The 24,378-nt window shown below is 43.9% G+C and overlaps 1 protein-coding gene across 1 annotated transcript in view; it reads right to left on the bottom strand.

Annotated features, from left to right (window-relative positions):
- FRMD8 (FERM domain containing 8) overlaps positions 1-24,378 on the bottom strand; it is a 1,254,366-nt gene that overhangs the window by 1,049,116 nt on the left and 180,872 nt on the right. The window contains exon 3 of the mRNA XM_044075785.1: positions 100-267. Coding sequence (XP_043931720.1) covers positions 100-267 — 168 coding nt within the window. The remainder of the gene's footprint in view (positions 1-99; positions 268-24,378) is intronic.

Below are 24,378 nucleotides of genomic sequence, written 5' to 3'. Positions count from 1 at the left end.
TAACCAACTTCAGAAAAAAAAAATGTTTTCGCTTGAAAATCAGTACATCTCTGACAACCACTTAAAAAATAAGAAAATCTTTCCATATTTGTCACTTACCTAGAAGTGGAGAAATAAGCCAGAGAGAGAACACATCTTGGGCAATCTCTGGAAGCTGTAATACTTCCCGAACAATACGTCCCAATTCACTGGCAGAGACTGTAGTAAGATTGTCTAAAGTCAGCTGAACTGCCGTATCATTTATTAAATAAACCAGAACGTGAAGACCTATGAGGAAAAACAAAATTTGTGGTAATCTTCGGAATGTTTTGATTAAAATGCACTACTGACACACATAATCAATAAAAATACTAAACAGCTAATATATCCCTTTTGCTTGTGATGCATAAGAAGTGCAAGAAGCTTTTCAAATGTAAGTTTTACAATAGTCTGTATAATATGTGCTGGCTGGCAGAGAGTCTATAGTGCTCTGGACCACACACACACACACACACACACACACACACACACACACACACACACACAGACACACACAGACAGACACACAGACAGACACAGACACAGACACACACACACCTCAATCCTAAGCAAAAGGAGGACCACAACTAAAAAGATAATGAAGGACTATACCAACAACAAAGAGTCTGTTAGCTGCAGAAACACAGTGAAACATTCATACTCAGAAATGCTAGCCACTCTGCAAGGTCTATATTATATGTTCGAAGTTTGAAAACTTCGAACGTTAAATAATCAAATTTAAATGTTCGAAGTTTCAAACATCAAACATATAATAAAAGAAAAAAAAACAAATGTTACTTACCTGACTAGTGTAGGCAAGGGACCAAGCCCCCCCTTCACCCCCCACACCCCCCCGCTCTTTAAATATACCAACTCTGAGAGCACACTACAGTACTGCACTGCAGTGCGTTCTCGGAGTTGGTATATTTAAAGAGCGGGGGGGGTACAGGGGGGCTTGCCCCCCTGCCTACAGCCGTTAGTTTTGGGTTTGTTTGGGGTTTTTTTTAACATATGTTCGAAGTTTTACAACTTCGAACATTTAAATTCGATATTTTAATGTTCAAAGTTACAAAACTTGGAACATATGATACAGACCCATTCTGCATACTAAAATAAGTATGAGCTGTGTTTTGCACGCTGTGCTGACACATGTACAATTCAGAAACAGTAAAAGAAATGCATGTCAGTCAGTGCTAAGTTCACATCAGGTGAAATGAATGGTGAACAGAGGAAAAGCAGTGTGCACTATCCATTTTGATACCATACTTTGTGCTGCTGAACACAAGAAAAATGCTCACAGACTGTAATAGAGGAGGGCAGTAAAGCACAAATAGGAGAGAGGCACTGTGCTCCCCTACAACATATTAGTTTGTGTGGGGTTTGCACTTCAGAATGCACGCAACAACACAGTACTGTGTGATTTACACAGCCTCAATACACAAGGCATTCACAGGACATTCAATGTTTTTGGAAGGGGATAAGGCAGCACTGTGCATTCTACACATGCAATGAACGTCACTGGTGATTCAAAGAGTATGGATTACAGCACACAAAAAAGCAGCACGTTGTATCTTAATGTACATGAGAACACAATGGCACTTGTTTGTGGTGGTGTGCTTTACAAACTCTATAGTTGTACAGCAGTGGTGCACTCTACACTTCAAAAACACACAAGGTATTTGGGTTGTTACTTTGCAAGGCACAAAGCAGAATGGCACTCTGCATCCTACTTCTGCACAAGAATAAAAAAAATGGTTTTGTCCATTAAACTGCCATAAGACAACAGACCACAAGGAGACAGCAGTACACAAGTCTTGATCACTTGTGCTGAACTAATATGCAGAAGTGAGCAGACATAATGAACTATGCTATACACATTATCCTTCCTACATGCTGTCAAACAGTCAGGCCTCATCATCTGCTGACTCAGTGAGCATCCTGCTACACTACAAACACCCAATAATACAGCCCATTCCTGCATGGTAGCTCATTTAATTAGCTGGTCTGTTAAATCAGAAAGCTGCAGCTCTATACGAGTAACATGGCAACAATCTGACCTTGTTTGTGTGCCATGTATACATAATGGCAACCCAATTTCATCTATCTGTCCTGCTTGTACATGCCTTTCTATATAATATATGGGAGCCCTGAGATTCATTAACTGGAGAGAAGATGACAGATTTTATGCTAAATTTATATAGTCAACAGGAAAGCTATTGACTTTTGTGTGAGACTGCCATGATATCAAGGTTGGAGAATATGTCCATTTGCTGGTATTGTGTGATGAGTATGACGGCTGGGTGGGGTGTATGCCCCCTTGCAAAAAACATTTTTTTTAATTTGCATGCTCCAAGATTATATTTCAGACCATGCACATTACAATGCTGATGCACTGTTGTTGACCTTTTTTTGTCAACTTTCAGAAAGTACAGTTGTGTACACTTACCATAAATGTAGATGTTTGAGTGTATTCACTGTTGCAGTCATCACATTTGGATTATCCGCCTGCAGGTAGCCCTCAGCCGGCCTGAATACAAGGTTCAGGGTTTGAAGCTGAGGGTGCAGAATCTGGCCCGCCTGCTGGGACAGCAGTGAAGGGGTCTGAGGAAGGTGCCATGGTTGTAGTAGTGTCATACTGTGCAAGAGGGGGTACCAGTGCTGGCGTGGCCAGTCTGGTGCAATCAGTATTGTCCTTGGCTAGTCCTGTTTGATCTTCAGTAGAACCTTCGAGAGGAGAGGCAGAGGGAAAGGCATAAACCGAGAGGCTTTCCCAGGTAAAGGACAGGGCATCCACTTTCCAAGCTTGTCTGTGAATTCTTGTGCAGAATTTGTTCAACTGGTAGTTCTGAGGGGAGGCAAACAGGTCTACCTCTGGAGTCCCCCATTTGTTCCTCAAGAGGTTGAATATTTTGGGTTCCAGTTTCCATTTGTGTGGGTCCATGAGATTTCTGCTTAAGTCATCTGCCAGTGAATTTAGTTTGCCTGGCAGGAATTGTGCTTGTAGGTGTACTTGGCAGCTCAAGGCTGTGCCCCACACAGCCATGGCTAGTCTGCAGAGAGGGTACGAGTGGGTTCCCCTCTGATTGTTTATGTACCACATAACTGTGGTGATGCCTGTCTTTACCAATAGTTGTCCTGGAAAAATACAGTCTTTGAAGGCTGTCAGAGCATTCTGTACGGCTAACACTTCTTTTTGATTGATATGCAGGTGCATCTGTCTCAGGTTCCATTTGCCCTGAATGCACTGCCCTGCCATGTGAGCGCCCCATACATAGTCTGATGCGTCTGTTAGGGTTTGGGTGGCCGGGGGAAGAGTGAAAGGGAGTCCTTTGATGTGGAAGCAGGCCTCTGCCCACCAGAGGAACTCTGTTTTTATACAACTAATGATAGAAATCATTGTTTCAGGGTCCTGAGAATGTTGACACCATAGGCTTTTTAGATACCACTGGAGTTTCCTCATATGCAGTCTTGCATATGGAATTAGCAGAATGCAAGAGGCCATGAACCCCAAAGCCTGCAGTATTTTCCTTTCAGATAGCTGGAGTTTTGTGGCCAACAGTTTGAAGTATGTTGTCAAATAAACTTGTTTCTCCGGAGTGAGGAATGCCATCTGGGAAGTTGTGTTCAAGCTTGCTCTCAGGAATACAATCTGTTGGCAGGGTATTAGGTGAGATTTCTTTTAGTTGATGGTGTACCCCAGTGAGGTTAGAAGTTTCTTTACGAATGCCAGGGGTTGTAATAGCAAGTCCTGGCTTTCCGTCTGAATTAGACAATCGTCCAAGTATGGGTAAATTTGAATATTTCTCAGCCTGCAAAATGCAATGGCTGGAGCTAGACACTTTGTGAACACCCTGGGTGCAGTAGATAAGCCAAAGGGAAGTGCAGAGAACTGAAAGTGCATGGAGCCCACCCTGAAATGTAGGTATTGTCTGCAAGATCCTCTTATTGGGATGTGCAGGTAAGCTTCCTTTAAGTCTAGGGTTGCCAGCCAGGCATCCTTGGCTAGCATAGGAAAAAGCTGTTGAAGAGTTAGCATTTTGAATTTTGGAACCACCAGAAAGGTGTTGAGAATAGAAAGGTCCAGGATAGGACACCAGGAGTTGTCTCTTCTGGGTACCAGAAAAAGTCTTGAATAAAAACCTTGACCCCTTTGTTCTGCTGGGACAGGTTGAATAGCCCTGATACTGAGAAGAGAGAGGACCTGCTGTTGGGCCTCCGCCCACTGATTTGGGGGTAGGTCTGGCCAACCATTTGGGGTTGGTAGTGTGTGGAAGTGGAATCTGTATCCTTGGGAAACTATGTTTAAAACCCATTTGTCCTGGGTAATGAGTTCCATGAATGCAGGGTGAGCTTTCCTCCTAAGGGAGCAGGTAGCTGAGCAGGGCTTGGAAGGTTTAAGGTTAAGTCATTGTGCATTTTTCTGTAGTGGGGTGGCTTACTACTCCCTGCTTTGGAAGTGGGAGCCCCCCACTCCTTAGATCTGTGCATAGTCTGAGACTGTAGCCTAGGTGGTCTGCTGTTCCTGGGTTTGGACTGAGAAGGCCTGGAAAGGACCAGTTCTTTGAAGGCCAATGCCTACTGAATCTGGGAGGTTGTACTTGTAGGAAATCTTTAATAGTTTGCATAGATTTAGCTTTTTCCTCCATCCTTTTGAGGACTTCTTCTGCTTTGTTGCCAAAAAGGCGGTCTTGGTTTAAGGGAGCATCCAGTAATTTACCTTTAACATGATCTGGCAAGTTTTATTCCATGAGCCAAGCATGCCTTCTAAGTACAGACCCAGTGACAGCAGCCCTGCAAGATGCTTCTAAAGCATCAACACCACATTGCAAAGTATGTTTACCAACTTGTTCTACAGAATGCATTAAATCTTGCAATTCTTTCTGTTCAACACAGTCAGAAATCAACATCATTTTCTGTCTAAGTAGTCCCATAATATGCTGCTGATACTTTAACATATGAAACTGGCAATTTAAAGCCCTAATGGCCAAAGCAGCAGAAGTGTATACCATCTTACCCCATCTGTCCAAGGCTCTAGAATCTCTACCAGAAGGGGTGGGATTCTTTGCAGCAGTAGCCTTAATGCCTTTTGGTCCTTGGGAAATGGTCTCTGGATCCGCAGGATTCTTGAAGAGGAACTTGTGAGAGTCAGGTACTCTGTAGTACCTGTCAGGTTTTCTGGGAGCTGGAGGTAAAGTGACTGGGGTAAGGCTAGATTCCAAGAAAGCATCATCTACAATGTCCAGAACAGGAAGGATAGCTAAAGGCCTGTGCTGAGGTAGGAGTAAGAATTCCCCAAGTCTCTTTTTGGACTCAGAGTAATCCTGGCTTTCCCAGCAGAAATGTTCCCTCAGAGTATGCAAGGTTTCACCGAAAGAAAAATCTTCTGGAGGGGAAGCAGAGGGAATGGAATCCTCTGCATCAGAATCCTCATAAGTAGATAAGGGCAAATCCTGGTAATCAGAAGGAGCAGAAATATCAGATTCCTGATCAGAAGAATCAGAAAGAAAATCAGTTCTAGGTCTCTTAGAGGGGGAAGGCTGGCTTCCCCTAATTAAGGCAAAAAGGTCTTCAGCCATTCTAAGCATTTGTTTTTTAGGCATATGGACCTGAGCCTGCAGTTTGGTCGTCGGTTTTCTAGGCGTAGTGCGAGTTTTTGGCCTGGATGAAAATTATGGCATCGGTTTAATATGAATGTCTGTAGGCCTGAATACACCCTCAGAAGCCGGTGCCTGCACAGTGGCTCTGGACCCATCCAAGGTAGAGACATCCACAAGTTCCATAGTCGAAGAAGCATCTCGCGGCATACCGGACTCCGAATGGGTCTCAGTAGAGGACTGCGAATCTGAAGTAGTGGGTATCAGAGGCTGCGAAACACCTGACTGAGTACTGGCGGACTGGCGAATAGCTTAACAGAAGCGTCATCGGCAGTTTTGGACCTATGCAGTCTGTCTCTGTCTTTATCCTTACGTTTTTTTGGAAGATCGGTAGTCGGATAGCTTAACAAAGCCATTTTGGAGTACACAGATCGAGTACGAAAGTAATTGGCTGCAAAAATAGCCCGACAACGAATAGTTTGGGTGTTGAACAAGGCACAAAACCGACAGTGAGGGACGTCGTGGTCTGGGCCTAAACAGGGGATGCAGTAAGAATGAAAATCTATATGAGGTATTTGCTTTCCACAGGTAAGACAATTGCTAACTTTTACTGACATCGGTTAGAGCAAGAAAAAGGATCCCAAACGGGATACTTATCTTTTTTGAAGACTTCGGGTCTGAAACTCGAGAACAAAAATTTCAGGAGTCGGATGACTGGCACTTGCGAACTGCTTCTGCTTTAGGCACCACACAGCAAGAAAGACTGATGCAATGACATCGACTGCATGTTTTATACCCCTGACGTCAAGGGAGACGCAACATCATCCGAGCAGAAATCCGAAGACTCTGGTATTCAGGCCAGCTCTAAGGGCTACATGCAGGCAGATAACCCAAATGTGATGACTGCAACAGTGAAACACGCAGAACATCATCGATGGACTGAAGATTATCTTCAGAACATTTATATCTATACAGATACAGATAGATATGTGTGTATGTGTATACATGCATATGATTACACTGAAAAAAATTTTGAATCTCTAAAACTTAGACATCACTGACATGCCTTTGGGTATGCTTCAAGGGGTAACCTCAATGCATGCAAGTATTAAAAATAGCTTTTTTGTAGTGGAGGCAAGCCCCCCCACACATCTAGTAAGTGCCTAATCCAACTATGAGATAGCACAATCCTCAGTGATACTGCATATTCCCCAACCAAAGAGATAGTCAATCTCACACACATTGACCAAAGTGTATCAACAAAATACAGCTTAACATTCAGCAATTTTGACAACAGTAAGTGAACCTATGTGTGTGTACGAGCCCATGTATACACATCTATAAACAGATGTAAGCATACCTGTGGATATAAACTGTGTGTGCGTGTGTATACTAGAGAGTGCCCTTGCACTGCTGGTCATGTCTACAATGTTAACACTGTGAACCAAAAGGATCACATACTACTTTTCCATAGATGAGGAATGGTACTTACCTTTGTTAACCCAATTCAGTAACTGCAAAACAGGACAGTTTCTGCAGACACCTCTGTTACACAATGTAACTGTCTCTGAATTGTAGAAGCTCTGTTATTCACACTTCAGCTCATAAAAATGTACTGTCCTCTTCTGTTTGGTATGATTCTTCCTTATCAATGAAGAGGCCACAAGGCAAGATACAACTAGTTTCCTTGCAATTGTACTATTACAGGGCTGTCTATTGTTTTGTATTATTCCCTGCTATTCTACTGTTTTACAGTCCTACTAATGTTACTGGGTAAACTACTTTTGCTTCCTTGTACTTAAACTACTACTTGCTAAGTTGTGTGATATTTTACTATTTTTGCATATTTGCTAATCTTACAGAGTTTACTGCTGTTTCAATAAAACCATCAAGATGCTCCCTGCTACACTGATTTGCTGACTACTGTTTAACAAATTTGCACTGCCTGCTGTTACTGTACTACCATTTGAACTTTTACTGTTCTCTGCTATACCCTTTTTTGCTCTTTTTTTATCTTACAAGGTTGTCTGCTATAACTGCTACTTACTGTTTTGACTAGTCTGTTCCCATTGCTGTTATTGCCTTCTGCCTTATCCCTTTGTAGACTGCTTTTATGCTTAGCTTTTGCTTGCTGTCAGACTATTTAAAAACTACTTTCAGCACTTAAAACATTTTTATTTGTGTATATGGTTAATTCTCCACTCTCAGCTTGTTACTACTACATATAGTACCATTTTTGCTAGCCTGCCAGCATTCAGTATTAGTTACTTCATCGCCCTACCAAGTTGTTATCTTAACCTGTCCCATAGGTTTGCCACCTTACCTTACAATCAAAAACAAACACTACCATGAGTAGCATTTACTACTAAAACCTAGTCCTTTCTAATAACAATCACCTAAACAACCTTCTTTTCAATGCCTACCACCACCATATACTTTGGGCACTTAACTAAGAAAAAATACGGGAATTGAAGGTAACAGAAACTATGTGCTTAGCATAATAATGGGTCCCTTTCTTCCCAAGTTTGTCCAATTTAGTTCTTGGGATTTGGCAACCTTGGGAATCCAACCCAGCAACTACTAGCTAAATACTCCACCTCAAGCTCCTTCCACATTTCCACAATGCACCAGTCACCTACCATGCCTCAGTCGAGTTGGCTGCTAATTAGTAGTAGAAGGGATATGGATTAGAGAAGGAGCCCTGAGGAACAGGATGAGAGATTAAAATAGGCCGACCAGCTCTGTCTGATGACAGCAGAAGGGGGAAGTTGGGTGGGATGTCAACATGGATGGCCTATGGATGAGAAGGATCTCAGCATTGCGATAAGTATACTACTTCTGTATTTTACCTCATCCCTTTTTGTCCAATTCAAGTATAGGGACAGAATCCCAAGCTACCCAACTCCTGGGTAGATTTATGACAAAATGATCTTTAGGATGGTAGCATCAAAGGAGGATCTAGATCCAGAGAGGGAGAATGTTTGGAGAAGCTATGTAATATAAACCAAGTTAATGCTGCTGCACAAATATTGTCCACTGGGAAATTTTTGAAGGCAGCGATAAAAACTGACAGACGTACTTGAGTGAGCATTAGGTTTGGATTCTAAGGTGTAGTGTCCAATGCCATCTGGACAGACATATTTTTGAAACATTGCACTCCTACTAAGTAGGAGGCAATAGTCAAGAATCTTTTCTGATAGATTTTGTGTGGTGAAGGTAAAACCATACTGACTGTGTACTTCAAAAGCCTCCAAGATAAGCTTTCCTCTGTTAGAATAGTTTGGAAAAAAATGCAGATGAATAGGATAGTTGAGCTTGGACTCCAAAACAAGTTTTGGAATGAAGGATAGACTAATTCTTATGGACACTTGTTAGGGGGCTAAAAACAGAATTATATGCATCTCTGAAATGTTTTTTGCTGAAGTGAGTGCTGCAAGAAACAACATTTTTCCAAAAAAAGAAATTTTAGTTCTGACAAAGATGCTGGTTGAAACGGTGGATGGGTTAATGTTTCTAACACGAGGTTTAGGTCCCATAGTGGCACTAGATACTTGATGGGAATTTAAGAGTAAATGAACTGGAGAATAGCATGGATGGGGACAGAAAAGGGATCCAGCTCTTGATTAGAAGCTCAAAATGAAGGAACATTTACACTTACTCTTATAAATATTATGAGTAGATTCTTTTTGAGAAGTTGACAGAATTTGTACTATTCCGAGTAAGGGAAGTGTCAGAGGGCAATACTGGAATTGAAAAAGCCATGTGGTAAGTCTGTGGGAGTGAATGTCTGGGTGAGGGTCACCAGACTGGTGGGAAAAATCTGTTTACAAACAGAGAAGCCATGGCTGCTTACTTGCCTCAGCCAGATGGATGAGATGAGGATTACTGTAGTCTTGGACATAGTTGTTTTCTTGTCATTAGTGGAAAAGGAGGAGGCATTTGAAATTAGACCATCCCTCAGTGATTGACCCCATGGAAAAATAAGAGCAAAGTAGTTGCTACATTGGGTAATGGATAAACAAAAATGGTTGTAACACAGCTAGCCCAGCACTGCAATAGCTGTTGTGCCACAGCTGAATTGAGATACTAGAACAGATCTGCAGGGCCTGTTCACTAGGCAACTGACATGTTAAGATGATCTTCCCTCCAGCTTGCTGATGTACCATACCAGTGACCTGTTGTCCGAGTGAATCACAATCAATCCTAGAGGAAGGCAGTCATGAAGGGTCTGCAATGCTAGGATAACTGCCCTCATCTCTAAAACACTGATTTGAAAGTCTGCCTCTGTGTTCTCTCCAGTTCTTTGGCCCTTTTTCCCCCTCAAAATGTCCCCTACCCCAAAGAGGGTGCATGTGTGGGAAGCATGGCGATAGCAGAAGGAAGGACACATGATTTTACATGAGAGAGACCATGAAAGATTGCAACCACTAGCTCAGGTCCATGCTGTAACCTGATGACAAACAGTGTTCTTCGCTTCAGACAGAACAGTCCACTGTAATACCCTCATGTAAAGTTGAGCATGTGGGATTAGAAGAATGGAAGATGCCATCAATCTGAAAACTTTCAGTATGACAGCATCTGGGTAAGAATGAGAAGCAAGTAGAGTGGATGCTGATGTTCTTAAAAGACAGAAGTATTTTGTCTGGTAACTTCACTGTGCAAGACCTTGTGTCCAGATGACAGTCAATGAATGTCAAAGTATGACATGGCTGAAGCTGAAAATGTTTGATGTTTACAGATATACCTATGGAGAGGCACAACTAAAGTAAATAATCTTAGACAGCTAGGAGGGACACCATCATTGTAATAGCTAAAGACCAATAATTTAGGTAAGGGAATACATGGATCCCTCTGTGTCGCAGATGGGGTGCGACTACTACCATGCACATGGTAAACACCCAGGGGTTGGTGGCGAGTCTGTTAGGCAGGGCTCAGGAAATGGATGTGATTGGCTTTCAGCTGGAAGCATAGATGTTTCTTGAGCTCTTTGGTGACTTTGATATAGAGATAGAGACAAGTATCCTCTAGGTTTATCAAGCACATCCAATCGTTTGAATTCAAAGAGGGTAAAATGGCTTGTACAGTGACCATCCTAAATTGGGTCTTCTCTACATACCGATTTAGGGTGCTTAGGATGAGGATTGGTCCTTTGTCTTCTTTGGAACTAAAACAAACCTAGAGCAGACCCTCAGATACTTTCCAGTCTGGTGGAACCTTCTTGGAGGGAGCTTTTTCTAAAAGAGTAGTAATTTCTCGATCTCTCTCTCTCTCTTTTTTTTTGCTGCTCTTCACTACTGTCTAGGTGGGACAGGAAAGTACAGTTTTGTACCTACCATAAATGTAGATGTTCGAGTGTTCACAATGCTGCAGTCATTACACTTGGGTTATCCTGCCGTCAGGCGGTCCCGCAGTCGGTTATCCTGCCGTCAGGCGGTCCCGCAGTCGGCCAGAGTTCCAAAGTCTTGGTCCGGTGTCAGTTGCTGTCGCCTCTTCCCTGACATCAGTGTGCCAGGGGTATATAAGATGCATCCGACGCCATTTTCTTCAGTTTTTCTTGCCCCAGATGTCAGGTGCCCCCAAATAGGTAGGCAATACATATTGCTAATAAAAAATATACATAAAAAATAAAAACAATACCTTCCGTTACAAGCAAATACACCACAAGGGTTGTATAGGATAGAAAGGTATAGACAAGTCCAGCTAGTTCAGAGGGGATGGAGGAAGGGTAACCTGGACTGCAGCAGTATGAACACTCGAACATCTACATTTATGGTAAGTACAAAAAGTACAGTTTTGTACCTACCATAAATGTAGATGTTAGAGTGTTCACCCTGCTGCAGTCATCACACTTGGGTTATCCTGCCGTCAGGCGGTCCCGCAGTCGGCCCGAATTCCAAAGTCTTGGTCCGGCGTCGGTTGCTGTCGCTTCTTCCCTGACGTCAGTGCATCAGGGGTATATAAGAGGCATCCAACGCCATTTTCTTCAGTTTTTCTTGCCCCAGATGTCAGGTGCCCCCAAAAGGTAGGCAATATATATATATATATATATATATATATATATATATATATATATATATATATATATATATATATGCATATGGCTATATAAAAATAAAACAAAACCCTTAGGTACAAGCAAATACACCACAGAGGTAGTATAGGATAAAGTGGTAGAGATAAGTTCAGCTAGTTCAGAGGGGATGGAGGGAGGGTAACCTGGACTGCAGCAGGGTGAACACTCGAACATCTACATTTATGGTAGGTACAAAACTGTACTATGTTCATTGTGTTACCCTGCAGCAGTCATCACACTTGGGTTGAATCCCAAAGCTAAGGAGGGGAGGTGGAGTCAAACAGGGTTAGAAGAGGCTCGTAGGCCCTGCAAAACTGCAGTGGCAAAACTAGCTCTAGTCTTAGAGTAAAGAGGTAAGTGATAGTGTTTGGTGAAGGTGTGCACTGAACTCCAAGTAGCAGCTTCCAGAATATCCTTGGTTGGCACTCCCCTGAGAAAGGCTGCTGATGTAGCTGTAGCCCTGGTGGAGTGGGACCTAATGTTAGCAGGTACTGGTTTCCCGTGATGTATGTAGCAGAAACGTACGCAATGTCCTATCCATTTAGAAATGGTCTGTTTTGAGATAGCTTTTCCTTGTGATCCTGTAGCATAGGCTACAAAGAGCTGGTCAGTTTTTCTGAAAGCCTTAGTTTTATCCAAGTAGTAATGTAATTGCCTGTGAATGTCCAAAGAGTGCAGGAGCCTTTCTCCTTTGTTCTGGGGATTTGGGAAGAAGGTGGGCAAATGAATGGTTTGGTTTAGGGCCACACTGGATACCACCTTTGGCATAAAGGAAGGATTAGTTCGTAGAGAAACTCTGTCTTGATGAAAAATGAGGAAAGGTTCCACTGCCATTAGTGCCTGTAGCTCTGAGACTCTTTTAGTATTGCTAGTAGTAGGGCAGTTTTCCATGAAAGAAATTTTAAATCAGTTGAAAAAGCTGGTTCAAAGGGCGGCAGTGTAAGTTTTTCCAGGACAAAGTTGAGATCCCAAGTAGGTGTTGGAGCTCTCCTTGGCGGTCTTAAGTTCTTAGCCCCTCTGAGGTACTGTCTTAGGAGTGGATGCGAAAATAAAGGAGGATCCATGCTGTAATGAGCTGAAATTGCTGAGGCGTCGATCTTAATAGATGAAAAGGAAAGTCCTTTGTGTAACATCTCAGTTAAATATTGTAGAATCTGAGGAATGTTCGGCTCCAGGGGATTTAGGCCTTTAGCCTGGTTCCAGGAGCAAAATCTTTTCCATTTGTCTGAATAGGTTTTCCTGGTGCTGGGCCTCCTGGCCTCCAGAATGACATCCATAACAACTTTGGCTAAAGGTGTTGGTTGGTTGTTTAGGTAATTTGCCATGCAGCCAGGTTTGAAGTCTTGAACTGGCTGTGTAGAATCAGATTGTCTCGCTGGGTGAGCAGGTGAGGAATTTGTGGCAAAATCCATGGTGGGCCCTGGACCGTGGTCCTTAAAATTGGATACCAATGTTGGCGTGGCCAATCTGGTGCAACGAGAATCATTTGTGGCCTCTCTAATCTGACTTTCTGCAGTACCTTTGCTAGAAGAGACACTGGAGGGAAGGCATACACTGTTAATGTTTTCCAACTGAATGAGAGAGCGTCCACTTTCCAAGCTAGTGGATGGAAGGTCCTTGTGCAAAATTTTTGAAGTTGGTGGTTGTGGGGGCTTGCAAACAGATCTATGTCTGGGCGTCCCCATTTTTGAACTATCATTACAAATACTTGTGGATCTAGTTTCCATTCGTGTGGATCCATGATGTTTCTGCTTAGGTCGTCTGCCAATGTGTTTTTCTTTCCTGGCAGGAATTGTGCTTGTAATTGAACCTGGTAAGACAGTGCAGTGTTCCACAAGGACATTGCTTGCTTGCATAGAGGGTAGGAATGTGTGCCACCTTGCTTATGTACCACATAACTGTGGTGTTGTCTGTCGTTAATAGTAGTTGTCCTGGGTGTAGAAGGTCCTTGAAAGCTGTTAGGGCATTCTGCACTGCTAGCATTTCTTTTTGATTGATATGCAGATGTCTCTGATCTGTAGTCCATTTGCCCTGAATGCACTGTCCTGCCATGTGTGCTCCCCAGGCATAGTCCGATGCATCTGTTGTCATAATTTGCCTGGCTGTGGGTAAGGTGAAAGGCTGACCCTTGTTGAGGTGACATGCCTGTGCCCACCATAGAAACTCCTGTTGAAGGCAGGGAATGAGTGGAATCATTGTTTCCAAGCTGTGGCTGTGCTGAGTCCATACACCTATGCACCTATGCAGTTTTGCAAATGGTATTAGTAGAATGCAAGATGCCATGAATCCCAAGGCCTGCAGAATTTTTCTTGCAGGGAGTTGGGTCTTTGTTGCCATTATTTTGAAATATTGAAACAGTTGTCGTTGTTTGTCTGGCTTGAGATAAGCCATCTGGGCCATTGTATTCAAGCTGGCACCCAGGAATGTTATGTTTTGTGAGGGCACTAGTTTTGATTTCTTTTCGTTGACTGCGTACCCTATGCAACTTAGAAGGTGTTTGACAAATGCCAGATGCTGTAAAAGAATGTCCTTGCTTTCTGCTTGAATAAGACAGCCGTCTAGGTATGGGTATATTTGAATTCCTCTTTGTCTGCAGTATACAATTACTGGTGCCAGGCATTTTGTGAAGACCCTGGGCGCAGTAGATAAGCCAAAGGGCAGTGCAGAGAATTGATAATGCGTTGAACCTGCAATGAAGTGGAGGTAAATTCTGCAATTTTGTCTGATAGGGACATGCAGGTATGCCTCCTTGAGGTCCAAAGTGACTAGCCAAGCATTCTTGCCCAGCATGGGAAGAAGCTGCTGTAGTGTTAGCATCTTGAATTTTGGTACTTGCAGATAGGTGTTCAGAATTGAAAGATCCAGAATGGGTCTCCATGCTTTGTCCTTTCTTGGAACTAGGAAGAGTCTTGAGTAAAATCATTGTGCCTGCTCCTGTGTAGGTACCTGTTGAATGGCTCTCATGTTCATGAGATCTGTACTTTGTTTTTGTGCCTCTGCCCATTGATTTGGTGGCAGGTTTGGCATTCCTTTGATCCTTGGTAAGGTATGAAAGTGGAATCTGTATCCTTGAGAGACAATGTTTTGTGATGATGTGCCAGTTGTCTGCAAAAAATGCTAGTTTTCCTCCCAAGGGTGTTGCCAGGAGAGATTTGCTTGGTAGTTTGAGAATAGAGTCATTGTGTCTGCCTTCTGCTAGCTTGGGGCCTGTCTTCTCCTCCTTTCTGGGTAGCAGAAGCCCATTGGCGAGGTTTGTAAAGGCCCTGTGACTGACCTCTGCCCCTTGGGTGTCTGTATTTGCCCCTCTGTGATATGTCTGAAGCTGGAAAGGACCAATTTTTTGTTGGCCAATTTCTGCTGAAGCGAGGGGGTTGTACCTGCAAGAAATCCTTGACCATTTGCATAGATTTAGCCTTATCCTCCATTTTCTTTAAAACCTCTTCTGATTTGACACAAAATAATACATCCTGTTGTAAAGGTGCATCTAATAATTTTGCTTTAACATGGTCAGGGAGGGTTTGCTCTTTTAACCAAGCATGTCTACGAATGACTGAGCCAGTAACAGCTGCTCTACAGGAAGCTTCCAGTGAATCAAATCCGCATTGTAAAGTATGCTTGCCCACCTGTTCAGCTGCATGCAACAGATCCTTCATTTCCTTGAACTCAGGCTGTTCTGAGTGTGTGCTCATTTTTTGTTTTAACCGAGACATCAGGAATTGTTGATATTTCAACATGTGAAACTGGCAATTTAATGCTCTCATAGCCAGAGTTGCAGAGGTGTATATTTTCTTTCCCCATCTATCTAAGGCTCTGGAATCTCTTTCAGAGGGCACAGGATTTTTAGCCATAGAAGCCTTTGCTCCTTTAGGACCCTGGGATATGGTTTCTGGGTCAGCTACAGGGCTTTTATAAAGGAATTTGTGTGAGTCAGGTACTCTGTAGTATCTGTCTGGTTTGGATGGAGCAGGAGGTAGTGAGTCTGGATTTAAACTAGACTCCAAGTAGACATCATCCACAATATCTAAAACAGGAGGAATAGCAAGGGGTCTGTGCTGGGTAATAGAAGGAACTCTCTGAGCCTTTTCTTAGAATCTGAGTAATCCTGGCCTTCCCAGTGGAAATGTTCCCTCATGGTATGTAATGTTTCCCCAAAGGAGTAGTCTTCAGGGGGAGATGCTGAGGGAATAGAATCTTCAGCATCAGAATCCTCATAAGGTGGAAAAGTGTAATCCTGTTCCTCAGAAGAATCTGAGGAGAGAGAAACCTGGTCAGAGGATGCGTAATCCTCCTCTTGTCTTGGTCTTTTATTAGGAGGGGGATGGGAACCCCTGATAAGGGTAATTAAATCTTCAGCCATCTTAAGCATCTGTTTCTTAGGCATGGGGCCTTGACCTGTAGACTGATGAACAGTTTTCTTAGGTTTTAAAGGAGATGTTCATCGTGTTACCCTGCTGCAGTCATCACACTTGGGTTATCCTGCCGTCAGGCGGTCCCGCAGTCGGCTCGAATTCCAAAGTCTTGGTCCAGCGTCGGTTGCTGTCGCTTCTTCCCTGACGTCAGAGTGCCAGGGGTATATCAGAGGCATCAGACACCATTTTCTTTAGTCTTTCTTGCCGCGTGGTGCCCGAAGCAGAAGCAGTTCGCAAGTGCCGGTCGGCCGACACCTGAGATTTTCAAATCGAGTTCCAGTCCGAAGTCTTCAAAGCTAAGTACCCCGTTGGGGAACCTTTTCTTGCCTCAGTCCGATGTCAGAAAAAGTTAACAATTGCATTTCTTGTGGGAAGCAAATACCTCATAAGGACTTTCATTCTTTTTGTATACCTTGCCTAGGCCCAGACCACGACGTCACAGGTTGTCGGTTTTGTGCTAGGTTCAATATTAAATATTAAACTATAAAGCGACGCTTTGATTTCGCACGACACTACTTCGGTAGAAAATTTAATTACACTATGCCGTCGGAGCAACTGACTACCGGCATGCATAAAAAACACAAAGATAAAGACAGGCAGCCTAGATCCAAGCCAGACTCTGAGGCCTCGGCTGGGCCGGTCGCCGGTTCTCAGCGAGGTGCCTACGCAGCCCCTGGCTACCGCTGAATTGGATCCCCAGACCGCTTCGGATCCCCCAGCAGAGAGTTCTAGGCCAACGCAGCCATTTTCTTTAGGCCCTACCGACGACTTTGCAGTAGGGGAAGCCGGTGCTGTAGAAACACCTTCGGTTTCTGAAGGTGTCTTCAGACCGACTACTCTCACCATAAAATCTTATGCTAAGCTTAAGACTCCTCTAAAACCAAAAAAGCCTACACTTCAGTCTCCAGGTCAAGGCCCTATGCCTAAGAAACAGATGCTTAAAATGGCTGAAGATTTAATTTCTTTGATCAGGGGTGCCACCCCGACAAAAGGCCTAGATAAGAGGAGGATTATGCCTCCTCTGATCAAGTGTCTGTTTCCTCAGGCTCCTCTGAGGAACAGATTTATTCCTTTCCCCCTTATGAAGATTCTGATGCTGAAAACTCCATTCCCTCCAGCTTCTCCCCCTGAAGATTATTCCTTTGGGGAAACCTTACATACCATGAGGGAACATTTCCACTGGGAAGGTCAGGACTACTCCGACTCAAAGAAAAGGCTACGAGAGATTCTTTTAATCCCCCAGTATAGACCACTTGCTATCCCCCCAGTTTTGGACATTGTGGATGATGTTTTCTTAGAATCTAGTCTAAATCCAGATTCTCTGCCTCCTGCTCCAGCCAAACCAGATAGATACTATAGAGTGCCTGACTCACACAAATTCCTTTACAAAAGCCCTGTTGCTGATCCAGAGACAATCTCCCAGGGTCCCAAAGGGGCTAAGGCTTCTATGGCTAAAAATCCTGTACCCTCAGAAAGGGACTCCAGAGGACTAGATAGGTGGGGGAAGAAGGTTTACACCTCAGCTACTCTAGCTATGAGAGCACTAAATTGTCAATTTCACATGCTTAAATACCAGCAATTCCTAATGTCTCAAATTAAACAAAAGATGGGCACGCACCCTCAACAGTCTGAATTCAAGGAAATGCAAGATCTGTTGCATGCAGCTGAACAGGTGGGCAAACATACTTTACAATGTGGTTTTGATGCCTTGGAAGCTTCCTCTAGAGCAGCTGTTACTGGGTCTGTTATACATAGGCATGCTTGGTTAAAGGAAAAATCTCTACCTGATCATGTTAAAGCAAAGTTACTGGATGCACCCTTACAGCAGGATGTCTTATTTGGGGTTAAAGCAGAGGAGGTTTTAAAGAAAATGGAGGATAAGGCAAAATCTATGCAGACCGTCAAAGATTTCTTACAGGTACAGCCCCCACTCTTCAGCAGAAATTGACCAACAAAAAATTGGTCCTTTCCAGCTTCTGACAGACCACAGAGGGGTAAATACAGGCACCCAAGGGGCAGAGGACAAGCACAAATCCCTTACAAACCTCGCCAATGGGGCACTGCAACACAGAAGGGAGGAGAAGGCAGGTCCCAAACTACTAGAAGGCAAACACAATGACTTAAACCTCAAACTGCCAAGCAAAACTCTCTTGGCAGCTCCCTTGGGAGGAAAATTAGCACTTTTTGCAGACAACTGGCGCATTGTCACAAAGGACAAATGGGTCCTAGACATTATCTCACACGGATACAGATTCCATTTCCACACCTTGCCAAGGATAAAAGGAATGCCAAACCTGCCACAAAATCAATGGGCAGAGGCACAAAAACAAATTACAGCTCTCATGGACATGAGAGCCATTCAACTGGTACCTAAACAGGAGCAAGGCCAAGGATTTTACTCAAGGCTCTTTCTAGTCCCCAGAAAGGACAATGCTTGGAGACCCATTCTGGACCTTTCAATTTTAAACACTTTCTTGCAAATACCCAAATTCAAGATGCTAATACTACAGCAGCTTCTTCCCATGTTGGGCAAGAAAACTTGGCTAGTAACGTTGGACCTCAAGGAGGCATACCTGCATGTCCCTATCAGACAAAATTGCAGAAGATACCTCTGTTTCATTGCAGGTTCAACCCATTACCAATTCTCTGCACTGCCCTTTGGCTTATCTACTGCACCCAGGGTCTTCACAAAATGCCTGGCACCAGTAATTGCATACTGCAGACAAAGAGGAATTCAAATATACCCATACCTGGACAACTTGTCTCATCCAAGCAGAAAGCAAGGACATTCTCTTACAAAATCTGGCTTTTGTAAAACATCTTCTAAGTTGCCTAGGGCACACAGTAAACGAAAAGAAATCATAACTAGTGCCCTCACAAAATAGGACATTCCTGGGTGCCAGCTTGAATACAACGGCCCAGATGGCTTATCTGACGCCAGACAAACAACTACAATTAACTCAATACTTCAGAACAATGGCAACAAAGACCCAACTCCCTGCAAGAAAAAATCTGCAGGCTTTGGGCTTCATGGCATCTTGCATACTACTAATACCATTTGCAAAACTGCATATGAGGAAATTACAATGGTACCTAAAAAGCGTATGGACTCAACACAGCCACAGCTTGGAAACAATGATACCTCTCATTCCCTGCCTTCGACAGGAGTTTCTATGGTGGTCACAGGCATGTCACCTCAACAAGGGTCAGCCTTTCACCCTACCCCCAAGCCAGGCAAACTATGACAACAGATGCATCGGACTATGTCTGGGGGGCACACATGGCAGGACGGTGCGTTCAAGGCATATGGACAGCAGATCAAAGGAATCTGCACATCAATCAAAAAGAAACCCTAGCTGTACAAAATGCTCTGACAGCCTTCAAGGACCTCTTACATCCAGGACAGCTTATCATAAGGACATACAACACCACAGTAATGTGGCACATAAACAAACAAGGGGGTACACACTCCTACCCTCTATGCAGGCAAGCAATGACCTTGTGGAACACAGCTCTGGCTTACCAAGTTCAATTACAAGCTGAATTCCTGCCAGGAAAAAAGAACACATTGGCAGACGACCTAAGCAGAAACATCATGGATCCCCACGAGTGGAAACTGGATCCAGAAGTATTCGCAATGATAGCTCAAAAATGGGGGCTCCCAGACATAGACCTGTTTGCCAGCCCTCAAAACTATCAGCTAACAAAACTTTGCACAAGGACTTTTCACCATCAAGCTTGGAAAGTGGACGCACTCTCATTCAGTTGGAAAATGCTAACACTATATGCCTTTCCTCCATTACCCCTTCTCACAAAGGTGCTACTGAAAGTCAGGATGGAGAGACCCCGAATGATACTCATTGCCCCAGACTGGCCACGCCAGCACCGGTACCCACTATTAAGGAATATGGCCCAGGGCCCACCATGGATTCTACCACAAATTACCCACCTGCTCACACAGCAAGACAATCAGATTCTACACTACCAGCTCAAAACCTTAAACTTGGCTGCATGGCAAATCACCTAAGCAACCAGCCAGCTCCTCTCTCACAAGCTGTTATGGATGTTATTCTGGAGGCCAGGAGGACCAGCACCAGGAAAGCCTACTCAGACAAATGGAAAACGTTTTGCGCCTGGAACCAAGCTAAAGGCCAAAATACCCTTCAGCCTGACATACCTCAGATTCTGCAATATTTAACTGAGATGTTACACAAAGGGCTTTCTTTTTCATCTATTAAAATCCACGCCTCAGCTATTTCTGCTCACTACAACACGGATCCTCCTTTATTTTCACATCCACTCCTAAGGCAGTTTCTCAGAGGGGCCAAAAACATTAGGCCTCCCAGGAGAGCATCAACACCTACTTGGGACCTCAACTTTGTTCTGGAAAAACTCACGCTACCTACTTTTGAGCGAGCTTTCTCAGCTGACAAAGTTTATATCATGGAAGACTGCCCTGCTGCTAGCAATTACTTTAGCTAGAAGAGTTTCAGAGCTTCAGGCACTAATGGCAGTAGAGCCTTTCCTCATTTTTCATCAAGACAGAGTTCCTCTACGAACTAACCCCTCCTTTATGTCTAAGGTGGTATCCAGTGTGGCTCTAAATCAAACCATCCATTTACCCACCTTCTTTCCAAATCCACAGAACAAAGGAGAAAGACTCCTGCATTCCATGGACATTCACAGACAGCTACATTACTACTTGTATAAAACTAAGGTTTTCAGAAAATCTGACCATTTTTTGTATCCTATGCTACAGTATCACAAGGAAAGGCTATCTCAAAACAGACCATTTCCAAATGGATAGGACATTGCATACGTTTCTGCTACACCCACCATGGAAAACCGGTTCCTGCTACCATAAGGCCCCACTCTACCAGGGCAGCAGCTACATCTACAGCCTTCCTCAGGGGGGTGCCAACCAAGGATATTCTGGAAGCTGCAACTTGGAGTTCAGTACACACCTTCACCAAACATTACCACTTACCACTTTAAGACTAGAGCTAGCTTCGCCACTGCAGTTTTGCAGGGCCTTCTAGCCTCCTCTAACCCTGTTTGACTCCACCTCCCATCCTTAGCTTTGGGATTCTACCCAAGTGTGATGACTGCAGCAGGGTAACACGATGAACATAGTACAGTTTTGTACCTACCATAAATGTAGATGTTCGAGTGTATACCCTGCTGCAGTCCAGGTTACCCTCCCTCCATCCCCTCTGAACTAGCTGAACTTATCTCTACCACTCTATTCTACTCTACCTTTGTGGTGTATTTGCTTGTGCCTAAGGGTTTTGTTTTATTTTTCCATACAGCTATATGTAGATATATATATACACACATATATATATATATATATATATATATATATATATATATATTTTGCCTACCTATTAGGGACACCTGACATCTGGGGCAAGAAAAACTGAAGAAAATGGCGTTGGATGCCTTTGATATACCCCTGGCGCTCTGACATCAGGGAAGAAGCGACAGCAACCGATGCCGGACCAAGACTTTGGAATTCGGGCCGACTGCGGGACCGCCTGACGGCACGATAACCCAAGTGTGATGACTGCAGCAGGGTATACACTCGAACATCTACATTTATGGTAGATACAAAACTGTACTTTTTAAGTTTAGCATAAGATTTAGTGGTGAGAGTAGTCGGTCTGAAGACACCTTCTGCAACCAAAGGTGTTTCCTCTGCACCGGTGTCTAAATCTGCTCCAGTGTCGGTAGATGGCTGCGTTGGCCTAGTAGACTCCGTGTGGGAGTCGGCAGCTGTCTGGGGTTCCAGCTCTGCAGTCGTCAGGGGCTGCGTAGGCGCCTCACTGAAAACCGGAGAACCAGCGACAGGCCCAGCTGAGGCCTCTGGGTCTGGCTTATTAATAGGCTGCCTGTCCTTATCCTTGCGTTTTTATGAATTGCGGTCATCGGCTGCTCTGACGGCATGATATAATTGAATGTCCTACCAAAGTAATGCCGTGAGAAGTCAAAACGGCATTTGATAGCGTGTTTATTAAACCTAGCGCAAAACCGACAACCTGTGACGTCGTGGTCTGGGCCTAGGCAAGGAATACAATAGGAATGGAAGTCCTTATGAGGTATTTGCTTCCCACAAGAAATGCAATTGTTAACTTTTTCTGACATCGGACTGAGGAAAGAAAATGTTCCCCAATGGAGTACTTCGCTTTATTGAAGACTTCGGACTGAAATTCAAATCGAAAATCTCAGGTGTCGGCCGACCAGCACTTGCGAACTGCTTCTGCTTCGGGCACCGCGCGGCAAGAAAGACTGAAGAAAATGGCGTCGGATATCTCTTATATATCCCTGACGCACTGACGTCAGGGAAGAAGCGACAGCAACCAACGCTGGACCAAGACTTTGGAATTCTGGCCAACTGCGGGACCGCCTGACGGCAGGATAACCCAAGTGTGATTACTGCAGCAGGGTAACACGATGAACATCTGTACTATGTTCATCGTGTTACACTGCTGCAGCCATTACACTTGGGTAGAATCCCAAAGCTAAGGTTGGGTGGCTGGTCTATAAAGAGTTAGGATTGGCTATGAGGCCCTGCAGAACTGCAGTGGCAAATCCTGCTCTGGATTTAGAGTAAAGAGGCAAGTGGTAATGCTTGGTAAAGGTGTTCACTGAACTCAAAGTTGCAGCCTCCAAAATTTCTTTGGTAAGTACTCCTCTGAGAAAGGCTGTTGACGTGGCTGTTGCCCTGGTGGAATGTGGCCTAATGTTATTAGGGACTGATTTTCCATGCTGTGTGTAGCAGTAACGAATACAGTGTCCTATCCATTTGGATATAGTCTGCTTTGAGATAGTCTTGCCCTATGATCCTGCAGCATATGCTACAAACAGTTGCTCAGTTTTCCTGAAAGCTTTTGTTTTGTCCAAGTAGAAGCGTAGCTGCCTGTGTATGTCCAAAGAGTGCAGAAGTTTCTCCTCTTTATTCTGGGGGTTTGGATAAAAAGTTGGCAAATGGATGGTTTGGTTAAGAGCCACACTAGATACCACCTTTGGCATAAAGGTAGGGTTTGTCCTTAAAGAAACCATGTCCTGATGAAAAATTATAAAAGGTTCCACTGCCATTAAAGCCTGTAGCTCTGAGACTCTTCATGCTGAAGTTACTGCCAGGAGCAAAGCCGTTTTCCATGATAAAAAATTTAGATCGGCTGTATTGGCTGGCTCAAAAGGTGGCAGGGTCAGTTTTTCTAAAACGAAATTGAGGTCCCAAGCTGGTGTTGGTGCTCTCCGGGGCGGTCTTATGTTTTTAGCCCCTCTGAGGTACTGCTTTAGCAAGGGATGAGAGAATAAAGGAGGATCCGTGTTGTAATGTGCTGAAATGGCAGAGGTGTGGATCTTAATTGATGAGAAGGATATGTCTCTGTCCAGCATCTCAGTTAAGTATTGTAAAATCTGAGGAATGTTTGGGACAAAAGGGTCAAGGCTTTGAGCCTGGTTCCAGGCACAGAATCTCTTCCATTTTTCTGAGTAAGCTTTCCTGGTGCTAGGCCTCCTGGCCTCCAAAATGACATCCATAACAGCTTTAGAAAGAGGTGTTGCCTGTTTGACTAATGAATCTGCCATGCAGCCAGGTTTAGGGTTTTGAGCTGGCCGTGCAGGATCTGATTGTTTTGTTGAGTCAGAAGGTGTGGAATTTGAGGCAAAATCCATGGTGGGCCTTGAGCTAAGTTTTTTAAGATTGGGTACCAGTGCTGGCATGGCCAGTCTGGAGCAATCAGGATCATCTGTGTGTTTTTCTTGTCTGGCTTTTAGGAGTACCTTTGAAAGGAGAGGCAGTGGTGGGAAGGCATAAACTTTTAGGCTTTTCCAGCTGAACAAGACAGCATCCACTTTCCATGCTTGTGTGTGAGAAGTCCTTGTGCAGAATTTTTGTAGTTGGCAATTCAGTAGGGAGGCAAAAAGATCTATGCCTGGGCATCCCCATTTCTGCGTTACCATGCTGAAGATTTGTGGATTCAATTTCCATTTGTGAGGGTCCATGATATTTCTGCTTAGATCGTCTGCCAGAGTATTTTTCTTTCCTGGCAGGAATTGTGCTTGCAGATGAACTTGATATGTTAGAGCTGTGTTCCACAAGGTCATGGCTTGCCTGCATAGGGGATAAGAATGAGTGTTCCCTTACTTGTTTATGTACCACATTACTGTGGTGTTGTCTGTCTTTAGTAATAATTGTCCTGGATGCAGAAGGTCCTTGAAAGCTGTTAGGGCATTTTGAACAGCCAACATCTCTTTTTGATTGATGTGAAGATGC

Source organism: Protopterus annectens, chromosome 6.part1 (genome assembly GCF_019279795.1).
Source record: "Protopterus annectens isolate FY-2018-M chromosome 6.part1, PAN1.0, whole genome shotgun sequence".
Classification (NCBI taxonomy): Eukaryota; Metazoa; Chordata; order Ceratodontiformes; family Protopteridae; genus Protopterus; species Protopterus annectens.
Note: the sequence above shows the minus strand (reverse complement) of the source record. Positions and strands in the feature narration are given on the sequence as shown.